This window comes from Lissotriton helveticus, chromosome 1_1 (genome assembly GCF_964261635.1).
Source record: "Lissotriton helveticus chromosome 1_1, aLisHel1.1, whole genome shotgun sequence".
Classification (NCBI taxonomy): Eukaryota; Metazoa; Chordata; class Amphibia; order Caudata; family Salamandridae; genus Lissotriton; species Lissotriton helveticus.
The window spans coordinates 502,217,927-502,243,540 of NC_136057.1; the positions used below are offsets into that span (position 1 = coordinate 502,217,927).

Consider the following 25,614-nt stretch of genomic DNA (forward strand, 5'->3'; position numbering starts at 1 on the left):
GTGCCACTGGAACCAAGCTATACCCCACTGAGTAGCCCCTAACAAGGGTCAAACCAGTCCTCAGTTGCTTGAGTTCCGGTTCGGGGAGGATCAGGCCAGGCATTTCAGGCTGAACTATTCCCATGAGGAACAGGGTCAAGGCTGATTTGCATATGGCTGGGTCTAGACCGAGGTGGCATGGTGGACAAAATATGATCCATTTGGATGCTGTTCCAAGCGATCGCCAGTAGCTGAGATTAATTCAAGTATTGCATCCATCACCTGTTGTTTTTGCATTTTCTCCAGTACTTTGGGAGGGTAGAGAAGAAAGATGCTTGGTTGCTAGTTGTCTAGCACGAAAGGGTCAGCTGAGGTTTTCTTCAGAAGGGGGAATATGGTGGTGTGTTTCCAGGTGTCCATTAAAGTAGCTGTTCTGATGGAGTTGTTAAGTATTGTGGTCAATATTGCGCAGATGGGGTCCAGTCCTTTAGTTAAGATAAAGTGTGGGAAGGGATCCAACAGCACTCCAAAGTGAACAGATTGCATTGTTAGTGGGGTTTCTGCGGAGGTGATGATGGGCCAGGAGGTCATAGTGGTTCATCACATTGGGCTGTTATTGTGGATAAGTCTGGCTGGGTGGTCACAATTGGAGATATTGTTGATTGTGTGGCTAAAATGGTGGGAGATCTGGGTACAGAGGTCTTTCAAGCGGTAGTTGAGGCTGCCAAAGAGGATTAAGGAGTCGACAACCAGGGACGAGATAAAGTCTGAGATGGAATTGCCAAAGCCGAATCATTGTACGAGTGGCCAGCAGAATTGGGCACCTCCCAGGGTGGAGTTGTAGGAGACATGCAGTTTAAAAGCCAGATTGCCGTCAGTGTTAGCAGACCTAACAAAGCACTAGATGTTTTCTTTGAAGATATTGTTTAGTCCTCCTCCAGTGCAGGTGGATTACACTTGTTTCCATGTTAGGTCCAAAGAACCTGCACCTCTGGTGATCCAACCCAACCAGACAAACATGCCTGTGTTGAAACCTCGGAATTCTGTGAAAGAAATGCAGTAAAACGAAAAATGTGAAATCAGTGCATCAGTGGCACCTTCTCACAATGCTGGTTCATCTACTCTTCCCCCAGCCACTCTCCACGGTTATGCTTACTTTGCTCGATGACTAAGGGAAAAGATTCGCCAGACCATCCCAAACATCATTTCCAACTGCTTCTGGTTGCAAACCATCCCTTTTGTCCAAGCTCATGAAACTCCAGGTCTCTGGAACTCCATGGATTGTTTGGGAGTGAATGGAAAGCCAGGCATGCCTACCAATAAGCGAGTGCCATATCTAACACCGCCATCCAATCACTTTTTTTTCTTGTTTTCGGAGTTTTTTTCTGCATAAGCGTGACATGGCTGCATACAGATGGCAGATGATGATGTTATTTTGCTAAAAACATTAACATTTGAGGCCAGATTTAACAAGGCTTTGCGTCACCTATGTGTGGTGCAGGGCAACGCAAAACCTAAGTGAGATTTATCAAGTCATGCAAGGCCACCTTAGCGTCGCCCTGCATGGCTTGATGAATCTAGAGGAACGCAAGGCAGGGAAAATCGCTGGCTTGCATTATTCTACAGTAGAAAGGTGTTCCCTTGGTGAAAATAATGTGGGTAGACCTGGGAATGAGTCCAAACGACACGTATCCCCAGGTGAGGCGTAACAAGGAGAAATATCTTTATTTCTGCTAATTGTTTCCTCTTTCTATGTGTGCTGCTTTCTGCAGCACACGTAGAAAGAGATAAATGCCTCAGGGTTGTATTTGTGCAGGAAGGTATTCCTTCCTGCACAAAAACAATCCTGCCTACAACGCATGCACCCTTGCACTATGGCACAAGGGTGCCTGTGTTGCTACTAGGCAGTCAAAAATGTGCGAGTGCTAGGAAAATACCGAAATGCGCTGCATGATGGTAAATTCGGCGCGTTCCTGCCCTTTCATGCAGTGCAACAAGGTATTGCGCTGCGTGAAAAAAGGATACATTTAATGATACATTTAAACATATGTTTTAGTAAACAGGAAACTCCGTCACATAACTAGCATGAAACTTTTTGTATGCATTACCTAGGCTTCGTGGGACTCCTTATCCACATAAAATGTTTTAAAGATATTTGCAGCAGTATTTAAATAAAAGCGTTCCACCACATAATTCTCATTGGTCATTTTACTATATTTCTTAATATTCCAAACATTTACAAATAATCTTAGCACAAAAAAAATTATAATTCATACATTTACAGGAATATAAAGTTACTACACCAAGAAATTGTAGTGTTTTACTATTAAAATACATTTTCTTAAAAATCAGCATTTGCTCATCAATTAATAATCATCTGGAGACTTTTAAAAATAAATGTTTTTTAAAACTTTAAAGAACCAGTCATGGTATATAAATTACATTTACATTTTTTTCTTAGCAGCAATCCATTTTTACTCTAAAGAAGTCCACTGGCTAAAATTAAATTGCTTCATTCTTATGGAGGATTTTCATTATCCCTGGATCCTAAAATATTCTTTCAAAGTGCAGAAATGTCAAGCCTGGGAGGGGACAAGAGGAAGGCAGTAGGTGAATCTGGCATACATTTTAAGAAAGGATGGCACATGAGAGGAACTGGTGAGTTGCAAAGGTCTTAACAGAAGATGATGGATTTAAAAATGTTGAGTACTTAGAAAAAATGATTGACACAACATCATTCCTTGAACTGCCAAGGTAAGCCACAAAGATGGCTCTCTTAGGTTAAGGGCGAAGAAGACATATATGACTTGGTTATAACCAATGTACCAAGTGGACATTTGTGTAGTAATGCATGTGGGTACTGGTGGGCTGGGCTGTGAAAATTACTTTAGTGGAAGCCAAGGGTTTACAACCAGCTATTTTCACACATGGTGAACCAGCATTCACAACTGGAGTGCAAAGTTGAAACTGACAACGTGGTCAGAGCAGCTTCTTTGCTAACATCTTGACCAATGGGAATGTCTTATGGATAGTGAAACAGAGAACCATTCGGGGAGGTTGTGGCAGAAAATAACTTTTTTCAAGGCATGTGTGGGCAGGGGTTGGAGCAAAGAGTAAGATTTCTGGACTGACTTCTTACATAAACAATCTGCATGTAAAAAGGGACTTCCTAATCCACTCTCATTACTTTTGGAATCAGCATGAGAAAGAATTGAGGCCCTCATGTATCACACTTCATAGTTGTGCATGCGATATTTAGTTTTAAGCCTCTTGATAAGTTCAACCTCAAGTATACATTGATAAAAACTTTTGTAAAGAGGTGTGGGAAGAGGATGCTGTTGGGGAGAGCCAGATGCACGTCGTGCATTTTTGTCATAAGAACAAGGAATAAATATTAAATGCGAAAAGTCAGGTTTTATGGAGATCAGGTCTGTGAAGATAGGTAACATTCTAAATTAAGGGGGTAAGTGAAGACTTGGTTGTCTATATCTCAGGAGGGGTTGAACAATGTGCTCACAGAAGTTGCAAACAGGTGAAAAATGCTGATATTGATTTACAGCTCCTGGAGATGTGAAACGATACTAGTGTTATTCCAACAAAACATTATTTGGCTCTGTAGAAGGCGTCCGCTATTCTTTGGGATGGAAATATTTTCTGCTTAGAATGAGGCTGAATTATAACTTTTCATATGTTTACAAAGTCTTCCCGTATGAGTGGTATTAATTCCTCAGAGCTTGATTGATTTGTTTAAAGTTTTGCAACCACAGTGATCCTATTTTGAGCTGATCAGGCTTACATTCAATACGTTAATTTGAACGGACACAATTCTTCTAACTACTTTAGAGAAAAATAAAGTACTTTTGCCTCCATCATGTTGGGTAGATGGGGATTCCATTATTAATGTAACTTTATCACAAAAGGCAGATCTTCAACTAGACTTCCTTCAACTGTAAACAAATACGTTTCTTCTCTGGAGAACACCTTGGCTCCGTGTCGCGGACTCAATCAAAGCTGGATTAATCCAAAGCAAAGTCATTGGTTTTTAAATCCATTCCCATGGAGAAAAGAAGTCTTTTAGTGGTATAATCACAATGTTGGGTGAAATGAAATATCCACTGTAGAAGTTTGTGAACTATAGTCACCGCATTGATAGAGACACAAGTTTGAGATCCTCGTCATGCTGCAGGCAACCCAGTTCTACTATTTTGAACAGCAACTTCCTTTCTTTGAAGAATCAAGTAATTCAACTGTTTTTTCTTTTACTTTATCTTCTTGCTCTTTTAATATCCTAGGGTTGAAAGAAAACAAGGCATTTTAGCAATTTCGAATATTTAAAAAAAAAAAAATCCCTCAAAACTCTGACCTCTGGGAAAGGCGTGAGATTCAGAATGGTGTAACACATATACACAAAATGCCAATTATATTCATTTATCTGTTATCTGTTTTGACTTACGCTATTTACACTTCATCCAGTGAGACAAAACGCAATGATCTTGCTTTGCTACAATCAGTATGTATAACCATTAACAAGAAAACTGTAGGGAACATGTTCTAGCTACTTTGATATGCTGATACAATTATCTCTTCTAACTACAGAGAAGGATTGATGCATCCTGTCTGCAATTACATTAAAATGGAAAAAGGCAGAATAGGCGGAATAGGTGTGGTAGATATCAACTCCAACCTAGACCAACGTATTACCGAGGCCTTGGATCTGGTCGCCCCACTTGGAGCGGCCAAATTGGGGGGCCGAGCACAGAGATCTGCTCCCTGGTTTAATGCTGATATGCGGGTGGCGAAAGCAGCGTGTAAAAGGGCTGAAAGACAATGGAGGGTAGCATATTCCGCCTCCGCTAAAGCAGAGTACACTAACTGTAGGCGTAGCTACCATCAACTACTACGAAAGGGCAAATCAGCATACTTCTGCGCTAGGATTGAAGGAGCTGAGCAGTCCACTAAGGAGCTCTTCTCGATCTACAAGTCCATCACCATAGGGAAGTCTGCTGCATGCCCCTCGAAACTCTGCACTGTGGAGGGCTGTGACCGTGTTGCAGAATTTTTTGCTAACAAGGTCACTCAACTCTACAATTCCTTTCCTCGGCAGGCACTAAATGCTCCCACATGGGAGAAGGGTGTTAAAAAGAAAGGAGTACGACAGCTTACCTCCTTTTTCACCCCGCCTACAGAAGAACTAATCCGTATCTGCGGGTCAATTAAATCTGGCTCTCCAAGAGACCCGAAGACCCCCAGCCGACTTAAGGGTAGCTTGCAGGTGCTTGAACCTTATGTTCGCAACCTACTCGATTCCTCTTTTCTGTCCCAGAGTGTCCCCAAGGCTTGGAAGCAGGCAGTTGTACTCCCCCTGCAAAAAAAAGCCAATGTGAATTTTGTGAAATTCGACAACCTCCGACCCATCTCCCTTTTGCCCTACATGGCTAAAATAGCGGAGAAAATTGCTAACACACAATTGATGCAGTTCGTGGAGGAGGCATCGCTACTCCACGACTCGCAATTTGGGTTCCGTCCCTGTCATTCAACGGAATCTGCACTTCTCGCGGCGGTGGAGGCACTCCGACAGGGTGTGGATGAAGGCCAGACTATGGCTCTGATCCTACTTGACCTAAGTGCAGCATTCGACACTGTAGCACATACCATCTTGCTACAGTGTCTGAGTGAAGGTGGGGTTATAGGCGCTGCACTTGGTTGGATCAAGTCCTTCCTGTCTGACAGGTGTTTCCAAGTCAGGATGGGAGAATGCTACTCGAGGGAGATCGAGTTGGGCCAGGGCGTACCGCAGGGTTCGTCCCTGAGCCCAACCTTATTCAATATCTACGTCTCCCCTCTAGCAGCCATCGCGGAGGGCTACGGTCTCCACCTGGTGTCTTACGCCGACGACACGCAGTTGGTCGTCTCCCTGTCTCGTGCCCCCGGCCTTGCGGCGGACATCTTCAGGAACTGCATGCAAGATCTCGCAGCCTGGATGTCCGCAAACTGTTTAAAGTTAAACGGTAGCAAGACCGAGGTGCTCGTGGTGGGGGGCGGGCCTTCTGCGTGGTCGCCTGCGTGGTGGCCACCCTGCTTGGGCGAGGTCCCCACTCCCAGTCTGGAGGCCAAGAATCTTGGCATATGGCTTGACAAGGACCTTGCCTTTGGCCCGCAGGTCGGCCGGGTGACGGGGGTGTGTTTCGGTGTCCTGAGAGCTTTGAGGAAGGTTTTAGATCTGCTTCCCATCTTGGCTCGTAGGACGCTGGTGCACGCCCTGGTCACCTCGCGCTTAGACTATGGGAATCTGCTCTATCTGGGGGCTTCAGGCAGGGTCATGGGTCGCCTCCAGGTGCTTCAAAATGCCGCAGCACGGCTCGTGCTTAGACTCCCGAGGAGGTCACCTTCCAAACCTGCTCTCCAAGCCCTCCATTGGCTCCCGATGGAGAAGAGAGTTGAGTTTAAGGCCCTCTCAACGTGCCACCGCATTCTGAGCGGCAAAGCCCCTGTGCCGCTTCAGAGTCTGGTGTCTCACTATGAGCCTACCCGCAATCTACGGTCCTCTCAGATGGGACTACTGGTGGTTCCCAGAGTTAGGAAGGCACGGATGGGGGGGAGATCTTTTAGATATCTTGCTCCCAAATGCTGGAACGTCTTGCCTCCAGACCTGCGTCTTGAACCATCAGTGGTCCAGTTCAGAAAAAAACTGAAAACTCACCTTTTTAGTAGATAACTCCTGAGGGAGGGGGGATGGCAAACTGCTCACTTATCATAGCGCGGGGACAGGCCTTCTGGCGTCACCAGGCACTTTACAAATGCCCTAAACTAAACTAAACTAAACCAGTGTAAGTATGAAAAACCTTATGACATGCACAAGAAAGGGAACAATTCTAATTACTAATCATAAATCACAACATTTGTTATTAGTGTAAAATAAAACCAGATGATTCCATACAATGACATATTTTTTCTAGCAGCATAAGAACATGACATGGCTATAATACTGTTGGAGTTCAACTTAACTTTCAAAAGATATACTTAATTACCTAAGGGGCATATTCTCAAGGACTTATCGCCAAGTTATTGGCACTTTATCTCAGCCACAGTGGTGATAAATGTATCCCCCTATTCACAAGCCGGTGCTAACAGCCGATATCACCAGTTTCCCTGCGATAGCAGCTGCAAATAACATCGCCACAGATGACACCGGCAACAAACACTAATGATATGCAGAGCAGGCGTTCTCGTGAAAAAAGCCATGACAACGCCACTTCGCAACATTCTCAACAACCAGCCAGATCGGCGATAAGATCCCAAAACATGCGATAAGGCACGTTAGCTGCAGGGATTTAACACCTGCTCTTACCTGGTGTTAAGTTGGACAAGAACCTGCACCATAAAAGGGAGCCCAGCCCAGAGCCACACCTGAAGAACAACAGATGCCCTGGAGCTACTGATCATGCAGCTCGGACACCCAGGAGGGGCACAACACACCTCCCTCCTGGGTCCTACCCTGGCACCCCCCCCGCCCCCGAACAAAGATATTTCACATCAACTTTACGAAATCATGAACAAAACAATTTGCCTGATGTCGCACAATTACAACATTTAACCTTCAATGAAATTCCAAACAAAATATTTTATTCAAATTTAACTCAAAACAACTATTTGGAAGAGTCATGGAGGGTCTTCCCTGGACAATCTGTAAATCACAGCCTGCAAGATAAAATTCAAGATAAGAAGATAGGAAGGTGTGTCATGCGCCCATCAAAGGAGAGAGAGAGAGAGAGAAAGAGAGAGAGGGGGAGAGAGAGAGAGAGAGAGAGGGGGGAGAGAGAAAGAGAGAGGGAGAGCGAGGGAGCTAGAGAGAGAAAGAGAGGGAGAGAGAGAGACGGAGGGGGGAGAGAGAGAGAAAGAGAGAGAACGAGAGAGAGAAGGAGAATGAGGGAGAGAGAGGGGGTGAGAGAGAGAGAGAGAGAGAGAAAGAGAGATAGAAAGAGAGAGAAAGAGGGAGAGGGAGAGAGAGGGAGAGGGAGGTAGAGACAGAAGGGGAGAGAGAGAGAGAGAGAGAGAGAGAGTGAGGCAGAGGGAGAAAGAGAGAGAGGGAGAGAGAGGGAGAGAGAGAGACAGAGGAAGAGGGAGATAGAGGGAGAGAGGGTGACAGACAGAAAGAGAGAGATTATACAAAGAGCGCAAGGCGCTCGGGTTTTTGGCTCATACATGCCAACTGTTGTGTGTGTATCGCTATTGGTGCACCATAAGCCTAAGGCCTGACCTCAATTACAGCACGAAAGCCACATCACATGTCCAGAATGCAAGCAGTAGTCAGACTAACATTAGGGATTGTAATATTGTGAGACGTGCTGGGCGTTAGGACCACCACACGAGGCTGAGAGGTGGGAGGAAATCTGGGTGGCGGAAGAGGAGGAGTGAAGGAGGACAGAGTAAAGCAGGAACAGAGGAGCTGTGGTGGCATTGAAATAAAGCTCTCACCACAGTATAGTGTTGGTGTTGTGTATCCATGCGCTGCAACACTACAACTGGCAATGAGAGTGGTCTTGGACCTTGCCTGCCTTACCTGTGTCCTGGTGTGTGATCTGCTGCCTCAGAGCTGTGCCGTGGATCGGAAGCCCACCCCGGTCGTGTTGTGCCCCTGCTGTGTTTGTCGTCCGCTCCGCTGCCTCTGAGCTGTGGGGTTCTACCACGCTCTGGGAGTAAACCTGTGATTTCTGCTGTAACTCTTCATAGCCACGACTCGGGAATGCACCCGGTCACGTGTGTGTCTGCGGTGCACTCTGCTGGTCCCGACCCGGGAGCCCACCCCGGTGCGAGTCCCTGTGTTGCTGCTGCTGTCAGCAGGCGTCCGTGGAGGAATGTCGGGTGGTGTACTGCTCCCGGTGGCTGAATTCGTCACCATTAAGGTACCGGTGCCTGCCTGTGCCCGCGCTTCTGCCACTGAGTGAGTCAGGCCTGGTATTCTCGCGAGGAGCGAGATTTCACTGGCGGCCATCTTTAAGTCAGGCGCCTCAACCAATCCCCGCAAGGAGTGCCCGGTGACCATTTTGAGGTCAGGCAAGTGCGGGGAATCTCATCAAACATTGGCAAATAAATAACAGATGAGCTGTCACGTGCTTCAACCTACATTACAGGGCCACATTAATGTACATAGTGGACTGCACAGTTGTCCTGTCGCCCGTACTTGGTCACCATTAATGCTAGTGGCTTCTTTCCTAGGCTCCCTGCTGTTGAGCCTACACTATACCATAAGTGCGGATTAGCGTTAACTGTATTGCATTTGAGCCAAGTGACAGGCGCTGTGAAGGTTCCTGTGGTTAAACTATTCACTACAAATCAGTTGCTCAACCATATTTTGCACGTTCATATACTATGTCTGGATTGCCCACGTCAAGACAGAGTCATGCCTCTGCTAGTGCCAGCACCAGGCCGGAGTCACCTACGTCCACAGCGCAAATAGGTGGGCATAGACTTGGCATGCTCGGAGTCCCTTTTCTACACCCGTCGGAATCCTTAATCCTCATATCGGGGGAAGGCATGGACCTTCGCTGGCAGGAATGGCTAGAGGACTTTGAAGACTTCATGAAAGGGTCACATGTGACTGAGGAGGAGCAGCAACGGATTGCCTTACGCAATTTAATTGGGAAAGATGTTGGTCAGTTTATAAAGGAAGTTCTGGCTGACGCTGCCTCGTCCTATGCAAACGTGCGTGACGCACTAAACACAAAATTTCTTCACAAACGGAACATTGATTATGAAAGATACACATTGAATCTGGCATCTCAAGAAAAAGATGAGCTCATGAGTACTTTCATTACGCGACTTCGACGCTTGGACCGCTGCTGTGAATTTGACTCTTTCACGACGGAAGGGACCCTTCACCTGCGAATCATAGAAGGATGCCAGTCTGAGTCGTTACGCAGATGTCTATTAAAGAAAAGTTACTCTCTGGATCAGATTGCAGAAATGACGCGAGTACATGATCAAGCAGAAGAACATGCCAAGAGAATGGACGCTGGAAGAGGCAAAAAACATGAACAGGCATTTCGGCTCCAATCTTGCAACACCAATAGGTCTTCCCCTGCAAAGCAACGATCATCCAGATCCAAAGTTCAGTCTCATTATACAAGTCGTTGTCGTCGCAGTACTAGTCGAACTGACAAATAACAGGAGCGCCAACTTAGATGCTATCCTTGTGGATATGACTTCCCTCACACGGAAACCTGCCTTGCATTATTCCAATATTGCAGGAAGTGTGGCAGGGACAACAACTTTGAGAACGTCTGCGGAGCACCTCGCAAAGATACCCACAGAAACAATTACAGACAATCCCGACAGTCCAACACTCGCCATCATGCCAAAGCAGTGTGGGACTACAGAGATTCTTACACTGGTTCTTCACAGTCCAGCCATCATTCTCATGGGACATATCAATCAAGTTGATCACAATCTCGTGAGTCAAGGTCGCTGTACCAATATTGCAATACAGTGATGAATATGTCTGCATGGTCGCGGACCGGCTGAAGAAATACCAGCGACTACATCTTAAAATGGACACACACATGGCCAAGTTTGTTCTGGACAGTGGAGCATCTCTCAACTATATTTTAGTTGCAGAATACAAGAAAATGAATCCACCACCCCACTTTCATAAAGCTGCCGTGCAGGTGTACACATGGATGTCAAAGGAACCTCTTCCTTGTTCAAGACAATTTCCGACTAATCTCACATACAGGGATAGGACTATTACGACCCGCATTTATGTCATTGATGGTCCTGAAGCAGATTGCCTTCTTAGCTTGCCCACGGCGGAACGACTTCGACTAGTAGAAAATGTGTATATAGTTGATGATGAACCTGACATTGTTCACAAGTTTCCAAAGTTATTCACCGGACTCGGAAAGATGGCTCATTGTCAGGTTCGATAGCACAACATCACAAGAAAATTCCATTTCACCTTCAACAGTCGGTAGAGGAGGAACTGCAGGATCTTCTCCAGGCTGACATCATTGAGAGAACATCAGGACTCACTCCTTGGGTCTCTCCAGTGGTCGTAGTGCCCAAAAAGGGCTCACCTGGCAAAGTGTGTCTCTGTGTGGATATGAAATCACCCAACACCGCCATTGAAAGAGAAAGACACCCGGGGCCTCACATTAGCGACATGATTGTGTCACTCAACGGTGTGCAAATATTCTCCAAACTAGACCTTAACAAGGGCTATCACCAGCTGCAACTCCACAAAAAATTGAGAAATGTCACCACATTCTCGACTCATCAAGGCCTGTTCAGATACAAACGACTCAGCTTTGGGGTCTCATCTGCTGCTGAGATTTTTCAAGAGGCCATCAGGAAAGTAATTCATCACATTCCTAACACTCTAAACTACAGTGATGACATCCTTGTCTATGGAGCAACAATGCTAGAACACGACACAGTGCTGGACCGAGTCTGTCATCCTCTGTTAGATGCCAATCACAAATGCGAATTCCACAAATCCACACTAAAATTCTTTGGACACATCTTCTCAGGCGCCGGAATGAAACCTGATCTGCAAAAGATTGCCGCTTTGAATGATACCCCAGGCCACGAGACGCTGGGGATGTGCTTTCGTTTTTAGGCATGGCAAGCTACTCTGCATGCTATATCAAGGATTATGCCACTATCAGTTACCCTCTGAGAAAGCTGACAAACAAGGACACCCATTCCAATGGACCACGAGATATGATGAGACCTTTCACGCAATCAAAGCTGCGGTTGAATTGGCAAACAACATTGCATATTTCAATCCTAGAAGGAAAAATGAAATCACCGTGGATGCGAGACCCGTAGGACTTGGAGCTATATTAGCTCAGTATGACAGAGGGAGTGATCAGCGGTATATTGCAGCATATGCCAGTCGGAGTCTCACGGACACAGAGAAAGCATACTCTCAGCCTGAAAAGGAAAGCCTGGCGGTAGTCTGGCCTGTGAACATTTTCACATCTTTATTTACGGAAAACACTTCACACTTATCACGGACCACCAGGCCATGATAACAATCTTCGGAAATCCCCGAGCCAAAATGCCACCCAGAATAGAGCGTTGGGGCATCCGCCTTCAAGAGTATACCTATACCATCATCCACAAATCAGGAAAAGCTGCAAATCCAGCTGACTATATGTCCAGACATCCCAAGGTAACTTCCAAATCTAATCCATCATTAGCTGAGAAATACATCCAATTTGTAGTGGCTCAAGCCAAACCACCCGCAGTCCCTTTGCAGGCCATCCTTGACGCTACCAATGAAGATGCCACACTGCAAAATGTAAAACATCACATTCAGACAAACAGTTGGAGGCACCTGGAAGAATCCGGACAGAGTGAACAAATTGACGGTCATGAACTTTCCTCTTTCAGACATGTGAAGGATGAACTGTCCATCACCTCAAATGGACTAATACTAAGGGACAAACGAATGATCATTTTGTATCAGTTGCGCCAAGGAGTCATCAACCTAGCGGATGAAGGGCACAGAGGTATTGTAGCCACAAAGAGAACGCTGCAGGAGCGAGTCTGGTTTGCTACACTTAATCAGATGGTTTAACTTATACTGGAAGACTGCCCACTGTGTCAGCTAGTAAGTCAAGATGGCGCTTGGCATCATGTCGCAGTAGACTTCTTTGGCCCATTACAATCTGGCAAGTATATCCTGGTCATAATGGACGAATACTCACGTTTCCCAATTGCGCACTTCATAGCATCAACCAAAGCTGCCACCACCATACCTGTACTGGAAGAGGTTTTCGCAGCATGGGGCATACCGAAGACAGTGAAAACAGATAGTGGCCCACTATTCAATGGACAAGAATTTGCCGCATTTGCCCACCACCTGAAGATTACTCCCTTGAGGCCACAGGCCAATGGAATGGTGGAAAGGTTTATAGCCACTCTAAAGAAGACCATCCAGCAGGCAGAACTTTCAAAGTGTGATGAGCAAGTGGCTTTAAATGAGGTATTATGAGCATATCGAACCATACCGCATACTACCACAGGCAGATGTCCGGCAACATTAATGTTGTGTCGCACCGTGTGCACAAGGATACCAGCTTGGGAAGACGCAGCTAGTGGTATTTCTCAAGACTCTGAGCATGAAGAATTAGCAGCAAGAGACAAACTGAAAAAGGAGAAGATGAAGGAATACGCAGACAGACGGAGAAAAGCTGCACAGCCATTCATCCATGAGGGAGACTGGGTATTGGTGCGACAAGAACAACAGAGAAAAGCAGACTGTCAATATCATGCATGCCCACTGTTGGTAACAAAACAGAAAAGGGACCTTGATCACAGCTGGGCGCTAGGACCAGCACACGAGATTGAGAGGTGGGAGGAGAACTGGGTGGCGGAAGAGGAGGAGTGAAGGAGGGCAGAGTAGAGCAGGAACAGAGGAGCAGTGGTGGCTTTGAAACAAAGCTCTCAACACAGATTAGTGTCGGTGTCGTTTATCCATGCGCTGCAACACTACAGGGATGAAAGCTCCTTTGTCTCAATACATAAGGCGGAAGGACATCTGCACCTTTGACCTTGGTCTTGAATTCGGCTGGCACCCTCTGAGAGAGATACCATAGCAGATGATGACGACTCCCGCACCACACTAATGAAAGACCAACGTATCCACACCCCACAAACAGAAGTCTCTGCTTGAGGTACTCCTGCATGGGATGCCCTTGACACTTACGTACACAACAACCTATATGTCCAAATGTTGCACACACACACACAACGCATTGCTCCGAGCTGTGGCATATCATTCACATAACTGCCGCAGGTCAGAAGAGTGGCAGTTCTAAGAGAGTCACCAACGCAATGGCGGGACATCCCGGGCACATGCATAACCCCCTTCACGTGGAATTTGTTGGGGGCACTGCCATTGGCAGTGTTGCGCATCAGTTACCGCCTGAGATTCCGTCTTGCGTACATCACCTGCGTCCAGCCCTGGTTCCACTGTCGATCATGCACATTCGAGTGGCCCATGGATGTCTGCCTATCCAACACAAGTAGCTGAACTGGATTATGACTTGTGTGTGCGCCCCCTGTTGGCCCACGACCAGGAGTGTAACCGTGATACCCGTGAATGGGATATCTTGATATTTGGCGTATGTGCTGGCAGTTGGGCATGGGAGATTGCACAAGTCCTTGTGTGCAGTGACACAATAGTCACATATCCCACCACAACAGTGGACATGTCTGCATTCGCTTGGACTCAGAATGCATGTGCGTGCACCTACGCGTGTTGACACACACCTGTGCAAGGTGAGGCAGTCTCAGAGGCGGAGCTGCGTAGCGTCGTTGCAACGTTCCTAAATCTGACATACTGCTGGAGGGAGAGTACACACATGGCAATGTAGTACTACATGTGACCTTTTTAGACCCTGTCACCTGCTCACTGTCAGCAGGGCAGACAGTCAACGCAGTCCGCTGGTACAGCACTATGCAGATCCCATTGGATGTGAGTCGTGTCCCCTGACACGGGGCAATGAGCATACGCCAAACATCACATGACTTGTCCAGCAAAGCAAGGTGGGTTGATACCGTTGCCATCCGTAATGATTTTTGCCTCCCCATTTCTTGCACCTCTACATGTTCCTATGCTGCCTGTTAGTATCTGAAGCATTGGTCTGCATGTTGTGGCCCTTGTCTTGCCCGTACTGACACACACATGCTCATAAAGTCTACGCAATACCACTAGTGTTCATCTCTGATGAGTGTTGATTAAATGACAAATCATGTGCCTCAATGAGCATTGTCCGTACATAGGGAGGGACTGACTGACACATTTTATTTGGGGGTGAGTCCCTATTGACTGTTCCACCTCTGTGAACCAGACATTATGGTTGGGATAGTTGCTGGTAGACCTGTGCTCTTACGTGTCTTCAGCAATGTGAGTATGGTGTTCAACTTCTTGCCATGTGGATCAATGTGATCCATCAAAACAGGCTGTGTCCACACAGTTGAGTGTGAGTAGGTATGCGAAGAGATGTTCTGTTGTCACATGTGATAGGGGACACTACTTTAGGCCTGCTACAGCATCTGACATTTTTACACACAGCTCTATTTAATACATGGACGTGGGGCTATGTTGGAGGGTTGCGAGATTGCTGTTCATGAGCAATGAGGCCACAGCTGGTTCACACCTTCACAGTCATCTAATTGGCCATGTGGGTCAGGGTCAAAAATGCGCATTGATGTCATTTCCCAGGGTGTACCTTTTTGTGCAATCAATGTCCCTACATTCATCCATACTTTTATACCTGATTGAACATAGACATGACATATCTGTGTGATTTGGAATGTTTTATTCACATTCTGTGGTGTGCCAGCCTCACCCGAGGCTACCTCCGGTACAAGTAGAAGTATCCAGAAATAGTGAGAAAGGAGGTAAAAAATAATGACTAGCCCAAAAAGTTATTTATTGAAAAAGAAGAGGGGTCTAGGCACTATCAGTAAAAAAAATTACGATATGAAGGCAATCATGTTACTGGATTACCGCATGTCTATAAAAGATATGTCAATGGCACCCAGCACGTTAATCGACTACCCTATGAATACGCCACGACTCCTGGTGGGGCGGAAAAAAGATACACCGCAACGATAAAATCAGGATGTCTATGAGGGTTTTCGAGTACAAACCAATGGTTTTGTAGATACTAGTGTCCATTCTATTTTTGATTATTGCGTATCTGTCCAGGGGAATTGAATGGACCTACAATCCTCTTTCCTCCACTTTGATATAAACCAATCAGGAACAGGTCATATGGCGTGGATGTATGCTACAACCTCCTTTCACACACAGATTCATTACATCCACATCTTAGTCCTCTGATATGTCTTCTGTGTCAGGTGTGTTGTGTGTGTGTGGTGGTGTTATGGCTGCATCACTGTGTGCCATTGACACATCGGGGGCGGAGGTGTTATAGCTGGATCACTGTGTGCACTGACACATCAGGGGGCAGAGGTGGTATGGCTGCATCACTGTGTGCCACTGACACATCATGGGGCAGAGGCGGTATGGCTGCATCACTGTGTGCCACTGACACATCAGGGGCGGAGATATGTGTGTTGAAGTCCCTGCAGCAGTCATCTGGGACAGACTCTGTGGCAGCAATGGCAAGATAATGATCTGCAGGGCATGGAAAATCCCAGCTACATCTCGCTGGTGTTCAGCCGTGGCAGCCATCCTTCCAGCCTGCTCCGCTTCATTGTCCTCCGCAGCTGTGCCAACTCTGTGCTGTCAGCCAAGGATTGTTGTAGAGCATGGAACGGACTGTGGGTGTCGGTTAGGGACTGTAAGTGGTCCTTGATGGGTCTTATACACCCATGTGTGGCATCTAGTTTGGCTGCCATGAGGTCAAAACCCACCCACACCTGTTCAGCCAGCTCCTTCTGGCAGTCTAACACACTGCGTTTGAATGCCATGTGTCTTTCCGTGAGGTGGTGGGAGACAGCTGTGGTGGTGGGTGCTTCCTGTTGTGTGGTCTATGCAGGGGGTGGGTCACCTCGATGCAGCTGGGCTGCCCTGCTCCTAGAGGTGAGGTGCAGAGGCTGTCCACGAACCATTGGAGGGTGTCTGGGCAGATGGCCAGGGGGTCCTTTTCATCATCACTGAAGAGATGTCTAGTCTGCTCTGCAGGAGGTGTAAATTGTCCCTCTACAATGTAAAGGGGTGATGCAGGTTAACAGTGTGTTCCATGTATGTTGACTCATTGTACTTGTTTACAGACAAACAGCATGACAATGTACATTGTGACTGTTTTGGAGGATCTGGCTATTTGATGGGAGACAGTGGACATTTTGACTACATGACGGATGTGAGGTTGTACTCGTACATTATCATCTCGCAACTTCCTGCTATGCGGGATGTGATTGGCCAGTTTCTACTCACAAGCGGCACCAGTTGTGTCCTTTGTCTTGTAGTGAAAGTGTTGCACTTTGTACAACATTTTTATGAGTGTTGATGTTCAGTGATTGCTATGTGTGTCTGCTGCTTTGTGGGAGAGTCGCCCCTGCAGCTCTGATTTAGCGGCCTCTTATCCCTGTTGGCGACTTGGGTCATTTGTGATCTTGGACGTTTTTTGTATTCTTGTGCATTGTTTGTCTGCAGATGTGTTGTTGATGTCAGTTTTTGTATGTGCATGTGGATATGTCAGAGTGTGTCCTGCTACTTTGAGGATGTGATCCACACTGGGCCACCTCAGTGTCGTGTCATGCACCATGTCATGTATTTTGACTGCAGCCATGCTATCGGTCATGCAGTGACACTTGCATTGTCAGTGTGGCTCACAGAGTCGCTGCTTTGCTGGATTCAGCACATGTGTATGGGTAGGTTGTGGGATTGGTGATAGGGAGGGGAGCTCCTTTGTGCACATAGTCGACGGGGGCCTACTTGGTGTTTCTAGTTTTTTTTTTTTGTAAAATCTTTTTATTGTTTTCCAATACAAACAACACACATGAGAATGGCTGAGCATGTATACATAAAACAGATTCTCGATATAGACGAGGAAAAACAAGGCCTTGATTCCTACTGCCCAGAAGGATAAATTAACGGAAACCATCTCAAGTGTCCCGGAGTCACCCTCCCGAGTCAGTAACTATGTCAGTTACAGGATAATAACACAAAGCAATACATCCCCGTCATAATGCACCATGCATCAGATCCATTCTCATTTCGGCCCCCCAACCCCCCACCCAATACCCTCCCTCTCGCCGGCGCATCAACTATGTAAATTGATACTTGTATAGCGCACTACTCACCCGCAAGGGTCTCAAGGAGCTTGAACGAATACCGCTGTGGAACCCATCCTGGCTTTCCCTGTGAGGTCCACTCCTCGGCACCCCCAAGGTGGAGGCCAGGCATCCTTAGCGTTGTGGGGGCCGTTGTGGAGATTAAGCAAGCTATTGCCCAGAGTTGCAGAGTGGGACTCCATGATTGTAATAGGCACCAAGGCGAGAATTATCAGGTCCGTGGAATTTTTGAGCCCAAGACCCGCCGAGGCGGGGAATTGAACCCTGGTCCCGGGCTAGACCTCTGCATCAGGGACTGCCGCTCTAACCATTGAGCCACACTTCTCCACAACTATGAGGTTGTGTGTAATAAAGTGTCAGGTCCATTCAGTAATGGGGATCATACCTGTCATCCAATTTAGATCTTGAGTAGATATAATGACTATTGAGGAGGCACGGGGATACTACTCGCGCTTCCCATTATTATCAAGGGCATTATTCTACTAGTCCTCATCCCCCATTAGGGCACTCATCTCTGATTCTATATCCGCCCCCTTCAGTTCAGTGACAAGGGCCTCCCACGCTCGCGCCACCTCTAGTGCTTTGTTATTGTGGAACCTATGTGCCTGCAGCAGACGAACTGTGCCCTCGCTGCTCGCCCACATGAGCAATGCAGCCCTCCATCTAAGGTAGCTGGGCCTCGCCGCAGCCTTCCAATGGGACGTAATATCTCTCTTGGCGAGCAGCAATCCCAAGTCCAAGAATTTACTTGTCAGTTTTGTTTTACTAGTATGCAGAAACCAATGCAACAAGCAGGCCCCCTTATCCGGAGTAAGCTGTCGCCCCGTTACTCTGCAAAGCAGCTCGACCACCTCCTCCCAGTACGTGGCCAATTGTGGGAAATCCCACAATATGTGCACCAGGTCCGCGTTCCGCAACGTGCATCGGGGACATTGTGCAGTGTCTAACTGGAAATATTGGTTGATTTTTGCCGGTGTAAGATATGCTCTGTGCAAAAAAATTGGACCAATTGGTACCTGGCGTTTCTAGTGCCCTTCCACGCCCTCTTAAGGATGTGTGACCAGGCTGAGTCAGGTATCTCTTTGTCTATATCCGCCGCCCACTGCGCTTGCAGCTTCTGTAGCGGCATCATCCCCATCTCAATCATGCACCTATATAAGCAGGTGACCGCCTTATAGGTACCCGCTGCCATCACTACATATTGGCATGCCTCGCTTACTGGCGGTTCCGAAAGGCCAGTGCCCCAGTGTTTTTGGATGGCAGCAACCGGGGCCGCATGTATCAGAAAATGACCCCGTGGGAGCCCAAAACTCTCCTGCAACGCGCTATAAGGCAACAATAAGCCATCTCCAAACAAATCCCCTACCATCTGTAACCCTAACATCTCCCACTCCGCAAGAACAGAGCAGTCCCCCCCATGCAGCAGAGCCGTACACATCCCCAGTGGTATCTCTGGGGCATAGGATCGCTGCACGCCAATTCTATTGTGGTATCGCTTCCAACAGTGTCTTAAAGCGCTTTCCTTGACCGATAGTTCGGCAGCTCGCAATTTTTGCTGTAGTACCACATATGATAGTACGAGCCGCGGGACATCCTGTTCGAATTCCCGGTCCGGTCCTCGGAATTCCTGTGCCACCGCTTGAGTAAGTCCCTGGAACTGTGCAGCCAGATAATACAGCTCGAAGTCGGGAGCAGCAAGGCCCCCCTCAGCTCTTGGCTGCATCAGTGTGTCCAGTGCTACTCGGCGCCTTCCCGTTCCCCAGATAAAGCCTCCCACCGCTGAGCAGAGCTGGTGAAATAGTGCGACGGGTATTCGTATGGGTAAGGTACGGAAAAAGTATAGCAGCCGAGGAAGAGCCACCATTTTCACCAATGCCTCCCGACCCGCCACCGATAAGGGCAAGGTTTCCCCAGAACTGCATACTGCTCCTAAGACCCCTTATTGCCCTGCCTATATTACCCTCAAGTAGTCCTCCTGGGTATGATATACGTGCGTCCCCAAATAGGGGAGGCATCTGGGCTCCCACGTTACGTCAGATAGATGCGTAGGCTGGGCACACGCTCTGGTGACCGGAAACACACAGGTCTTTGCCCAATTGACTCGCAGGCCTGAAATATCTCCGAATCGGCGGAGCAGCTCTCGCGCTCCCTCCAGCGCCCCTCCAGCGTCTTTCAAGAAGAGCAAAAGGTTGTCCGCGTACAGCGAGATATAGTGTATTCGGCCGCAACGCCTCAGGCCTTAAAACTCCCTCCCCATTCTGTCTTGCGTCGCCAAATGTTCGATGGCAAGGGCAAATAACAACGGGGAGAGTGGGCAGCCCTGCCTGGTGCCGCGCCCTATTGAATATGAGGAGGAAATTACCCTACCCACTCTCACCCTGGCGCTCGCCGAGGCATACAAAATTTCCATCCAGCGGATATAGCCCTCCCCAAGTCCGAAGGCTCTCATGACTGAAAATAAATAAAGCCACTCCAAGCTGTCAAATGCCTTTGCAATGTCCACCGAGAGGACTATTGCTTTATCTTCCTCGCCATAGTCCCCGCTCAATATACGTATCAACCTATGTACGCTACGGGCCGTGTTGCGTGTAGTGATAAAGCCAGCCTGATCCGGGTGAACCAACCGTGTCATAAGGGGGAGGAGTCTGGTGGCCAGCACCCGACTCACAATCTTATAATCAGTGGTGAGCATTGATAATGGCCGAAACGCTGCCGGGTCCGTGGGGTCCTTCCCCGGCTTAAGGAGGGGAATGATAATGGCTTCCCTAGTCGAGGTCCACAGCACTCCCAGCTGCTTAGCCTCCCTATACATTGATAGCAATCTAGGAGCCAGAACATCAATGTAAGCCGAATAAAACTCAATGGGTAGTCCGTCGCTGCACGGAGTTTTGTTACGCGCCAACTCTTTAATGGCGCAACGAATTTCAGCTATCGAGATATCCCGTCCGAGGGAGTCTGCTTGTTATGCCTCCACCGTAGGCAGCTCCAAGTCCCCCAATAACGCCTGTCTGTCCCTTTCCGCGGTCCGCAAGTGGCTCATATATAAGGTAGCATAAAAGGAACGAAACCGATCATTTATTTGATGTTGCGTGTATTCCAATACTCCCGATTCAGAGGCCAGCGCCAGAACAGGGACGCATCTAGGGAGGGGGTTGGCCAGCCACACTAGCAAGGTGCCCGCCTTATCCCGTTCAGCGTGCGCGCGGGCCAGATAAGTTCTGTGGTCAAAGCACCGTAAGCGCTCCACCACCGCTGCCACCGATTCCTTCAGGGTCCGGACCGTGTCTCTCACCTCCGGGTTAGTGGAATGGTCACGCTCAGCTTCCCTGAGGGACGTCTCTGCAGCCTCTATTTCTTGCAGTAAGAGCTTCCGCACTCCCACCCATTTAGCGATGCAAAACCCTCGGGTAACTACCTTGAAAGCATCCCACTCCAAGGCGACTGTCGTAGCCGTGCCTTCATTCTCAGCAAAGTATATCTCAATCCCCTCACCCAACTCAGCGCGGAATACCGGATCTTCTAGCAACTCTGGGCGCAATCTCCAGGTTGGAATAGCAGAGCACTCTACGGCCCAGCAGAAACTCACTAGCAGTGGATTGTGGTCCGAGATGGTGCACGATAAATACTCGCTATTGACTACCATAGCAGCCAGACCTGGACTACACAAAACCGCGTCAAGCCGCACATGCAGATCGTGTAAAGTGGAGAAGTAAGAGTAATCCCGGTCAGCCAGGTGTTGTGCTCCCCAAACATCTACAAGACCCCAACGATCCTGCCATTGAGTCCTGACCTTCGCTAATTCATGAATCGGGGAGCCTGACAGAGGTGTGTGGGATCTATCCAGTATCACATCTACGATGGAATTAAAGTCTCCACCCAGCAACACCGTGCTTGTAAAATAATTCACCAGGGCATCAGATAAGTGCTCAAAGAAGGGTGCCTGCTCCACGTTAGGGGCAAAAATACTGCAGAGGGTCACCTCTCGTCCATGCAGGCGCCCCTTAACCGCCACATAGCGGCCCTCTGGGTCTATTAGCTGATCAGTCATCTGAAAGGGGACCCCAGCCCTAACCCAGATCAACACTCCTCGTGCGAAAGCTGAATAAGTGTTGTAATAAAGCTGCCCGCCACCTACGCTGCAGCGCCAGCCCCAGCCCCTCTGCCCTGGGCAAGTGTGTTTCTTGTAGAAATGCTATCTGCGCACCCCTGCGTACCAAGTAGGAATGGACTTTATATCTGCACTGCATGGAGTGCAATCCCTGTATGTTCCAAGTCACACACTTCACATCAGGTAATAGACTCATAGTACGAGCACAAAAAACATAAAAACTCTTCATTTCTCCCTATACGCGCAGGCAGATACCACCCCCTATTCCAACCAGTCCCATCTCCCAACAGTCCCGCCCCACCCACAATGTTGCCCTCCCCCCAAGAACAGGCACTAACGTAGTGAATCCCATCCAAACCAGCCCAACTATCGCCACTAACGATGCTAAGGCTATCTAACTGGGGACCATCCGGTGGGGGTTGGATAGAGCCTAGCAAATAACCCACAAACAGTGAAGCCTCCAATTACTGCCCCAGGAATCCCCAAGAACCATAACCATCCCGTTACCCCACATAATTTTGCATTCTCCGTCTACATAGGCGTTACACTGGTACATCCATAACCCAGAAAATCTATAAACGGTGTCACATATAGCCCACCCCAGTATTCACTTTTCAGAATCCAGTCACACCAGCCCCCCCACTCCCACGCAGCACACAGAGTTTACTCATCCAGCAGTCCATCCGCCGTTCCCGGGGTGACCAGCGGCAGATGTGCACTGTCTGACGCTGTAGAGTCCGCTTCTGATTGACCCTTGTCAGTATCCAGTTCTGAGTCTCTCCGTGAAGTCAGCAGTATTTCTCCGGATATCGCCGTTACCGCTTCCAGTGCCTCTCTGCGCTCCTGTTCAGTTTGTGAGGTAGACGGTTTCCGCAATCCCCGCCGTCGGCGCCTTATACGTTGCGACCTGCGGAGCTGGGAATCGGCAGCCAATTCCCGTGCCTCCCGCTCTGGTCCATCGTTGCCAGCTCTGTTGGACTCCAGCCAATCCCACGCATCCTCTGGCGTGTCATGAAAGTAGGTTTTCCCGTCAAGGATTATGCACAATTTGGCCGGAAAGAACAGGGAATATTGGATCTCCTCTGTTCACAGGTCTTTCTTGACCGCCTGAAAGGACGTGCGGCGCCACTGGGTTTCAAAAGAATAGTCCGGGAACAGCGTGACCTTACTATTAGCGTACGTGCCTTCCGTAGAAGCAAGTCTCTCTCCCTGAAATGCAACAGGCGCGCCACCACTGGCCGGGGAGGGCGCCCCTGCTGCGGAGGTCTCGTAGGGACACGGTGCGTGCGTTCCAGAGTGTAAAAAGCAGACAAACCCTCGGGGGCCACCACCGTTCTCAGGCAGTCTTCCAGGTAGCTCACCATATCCCATCCCTCTGTCTTTTCCGGCAGGCCAACCACTCGGATGTTGTTCCGCCAGTTCCTCCCTTCTGCATCCTCAGTGCGCTTTTCCAGCGCTACAATCCGGTCCAATGCACCCGCCATCGTTGCAGCCAGCGCGGTCTGTGCCGGCGCGGCCTCAGAGGCCAGCCAGCGTCTTCCACGTGTTTGACCCTATCCGACAATTTCGAGTGATCAGCTCGCAGAAGGCCCAGCCCCGTCGCCACCTGTGTGATGTCCTGCTGTAGGGCAGTGCGGGAGTCTGCTATGGCAACCAGGATCTTATCGAGCTGTTGCTGCAGCCCCGGGTCCTGAGACAATCCATGCGGCACCTGTTCAGCCTGGGGTGGGGGCTCAGTGTCAGAGGGTTGGGGGTCCTCCTTTCTCCATCGGGGCTTGCCCATGGTGCCAATCACTGAAACCCACATGAAGGGACCGCACCATTGGAGCACCCAAAATAATTCAGGCGGCAACGAGGGCCGGCCCCCAGGCCAATTGAGGCAAAGTAGTGTCCCTCCGCTGCTTAATCTGTCCCCCTCTAATGTCACTTCTATGCTCTCCCCCAGCCAGCGCCTCTATCACCCTCTGCCATCAATGTAGGTCCCGGCAGAGCAATGGCAGCAGGTCCACTTAATCCAAAGGCCTCCCGAGCATGGAGGTCGCACCACCCTCCATAGTTCAGGGCTGAGTGTCTCATGGTGCCACAGGAGTCCCCCAGCGTCGCTGTGATCCAAAATCCAGCCCGCTGCAGCGTCTCCAGGGTGCGCCGTCGCCACCCCCAGTGCGGTTCCCTGCTCCAACAGCGGGCTCCAAGCGTGAATCCGCACGATGGACTGGAGACCAGCCTCCCTGGGTATGGGCCTCCCCGCCGTCCGCACCTCATGCCGCCCAAGCCATCTACGCGTCTTCAAGGCTCACCTCAATGTCTCTGGGCCAGGACGCTCACCCCTCCTCGCGGCGGTCAACAAGGGGTCCAGGTACAGGGTGCCGTCCTACAATGCACAGCACGCGATGCCTCAGGGCCGCCCAGCCACCTCCTCAGCTCGCAGCTCCTGCGTTCACCGTCCTGCCCTGTCCAGTCCAGTCCAGGGTCAATCACCTCACGCTCGCTGCCTGTCCCCGGGTCCCAGCCTTTGTCTCAGCCACCTCGATGCTCTCGGGTGTTCCAGGGGGGGGCCCCGGGGCCTCCGCATCAGCAGCCTGGCCCCCCCGCAGTGCAATCACAGCCTCTACTGGCCCCGAAGCGCCCGCCGATGTGGGCAGTCTCTCGCTCCACAGCCGCATAGCTCGCCACTCCCTCAGCGCCGCCTCCTGCCTGGGGCCGATCCGCTCCGCAAGACCGATCGGGGCAGCAGCTCACAGCCCAGTGGTCCCGGAGCTCCAGTTCAGGTGGGTCTCCTCTGTTGTCGCAGCGGGTCCCCGCCGCTTACGCCGTTCTGCCCCGCAAGGCGAGATGCTCAGCCACTAAGTCCAGAGCGGCAGGGCTCCTCATCCGCAACACGGCCCAAGAGCCGACTCGGTATATGGCGCTGCCATTTTGAGATTCTCAACAGCGACCAACGCAGCCCACGGCACAGCGCAGATATCCCGGGTTCTGCCGTCTTATGAGGCGAAAACACTCCGGATCAACTCCCCTCAGCTTCACCCGTCCCCCAGTTGGTGTGTGGGGGGATCTAGGGGTCAATTATACAGGATAAATGCGGGGTTCCTTAGCGGAGCTCGGCGCTCACGCTTCTCCTCGTCTCAGCATCCAAGCCATGCCCCCTACTTGGTGTTTCTGATAGAGCAAGCTTCGCATCGCGACTTGCTCGAGTCATGAACCTCGCCCCTGTGTAATCAATTAATAAATTTGTACGTCTTACTAATCTTTTATTTTTTATATTCGAACGAAGTAGATGAAGCTTGCATATGTGTTTTCTAATACAACTAATCCATGTCCCTAAAACATGGCCGCCGCTTGGAAAATTGCTTCTGCGCATGCGTCAGTCACACTCACGTGACCTGACGTAGTTATAAGTTTGGTGGGAAAAGGTGCGCATGCGTAATACACAGCTTTCGTGAATAACGTGGTGAATGCTCTTGTGTTCGTGTATATGTTGCTAATGTTTAAACTGCATAGTATATTTTTATAATGATAAGTTTAAAGTACAAAACCAATGATGTGTTTTTCATACCGTCACTTCTATGTTTTAATTTGTTTTCGCTTACTTTTCATGTATCCTCGACTCGGAGGGGTGCTGGGGCTGGGGAGTCCATCTTGGAGGGTATTTCTGCGCAGAATCACTAGAGGCTGCCACGACATTGAACTCAGGCCAAAGAAGGTTGATGCCAGAGCCACCCTGGGAAAGTGCACCTTCACCCAGCAAAAGCATC

The 25,614-nt window shown here is 49.0% G+C and overlaps 1 protein-coding gene across 2 annotated transcripts in view; it reads right to left on the minus strand.

The window, feature by feature from the left end:
- Positions 1 to 2,172: 2,172 nt before the first annotated feature.
- CRACR2A (calcium release activated channel regulator 2A) overlaps positions 2,173 to 25,614 on the minus strand; it is a 990,950-nt gene continuing 967,508 nt past the window's right edge. For both annotated transcript variants that reach the window (XM_078673953.1, XM_078673952.1), the window contains one exon: positions 2,173 to 4,267. In XM_078673953.1, the coding sequence (XP_078530079.1) occupies positions 4,180 to 4,267 (88 nt within the window). In that variant the 3' untranslated portion in view covers positions 2,173 to 4,179. The remainder of the gene's footprint in view (positions 4,268 to 25,614) is intronic.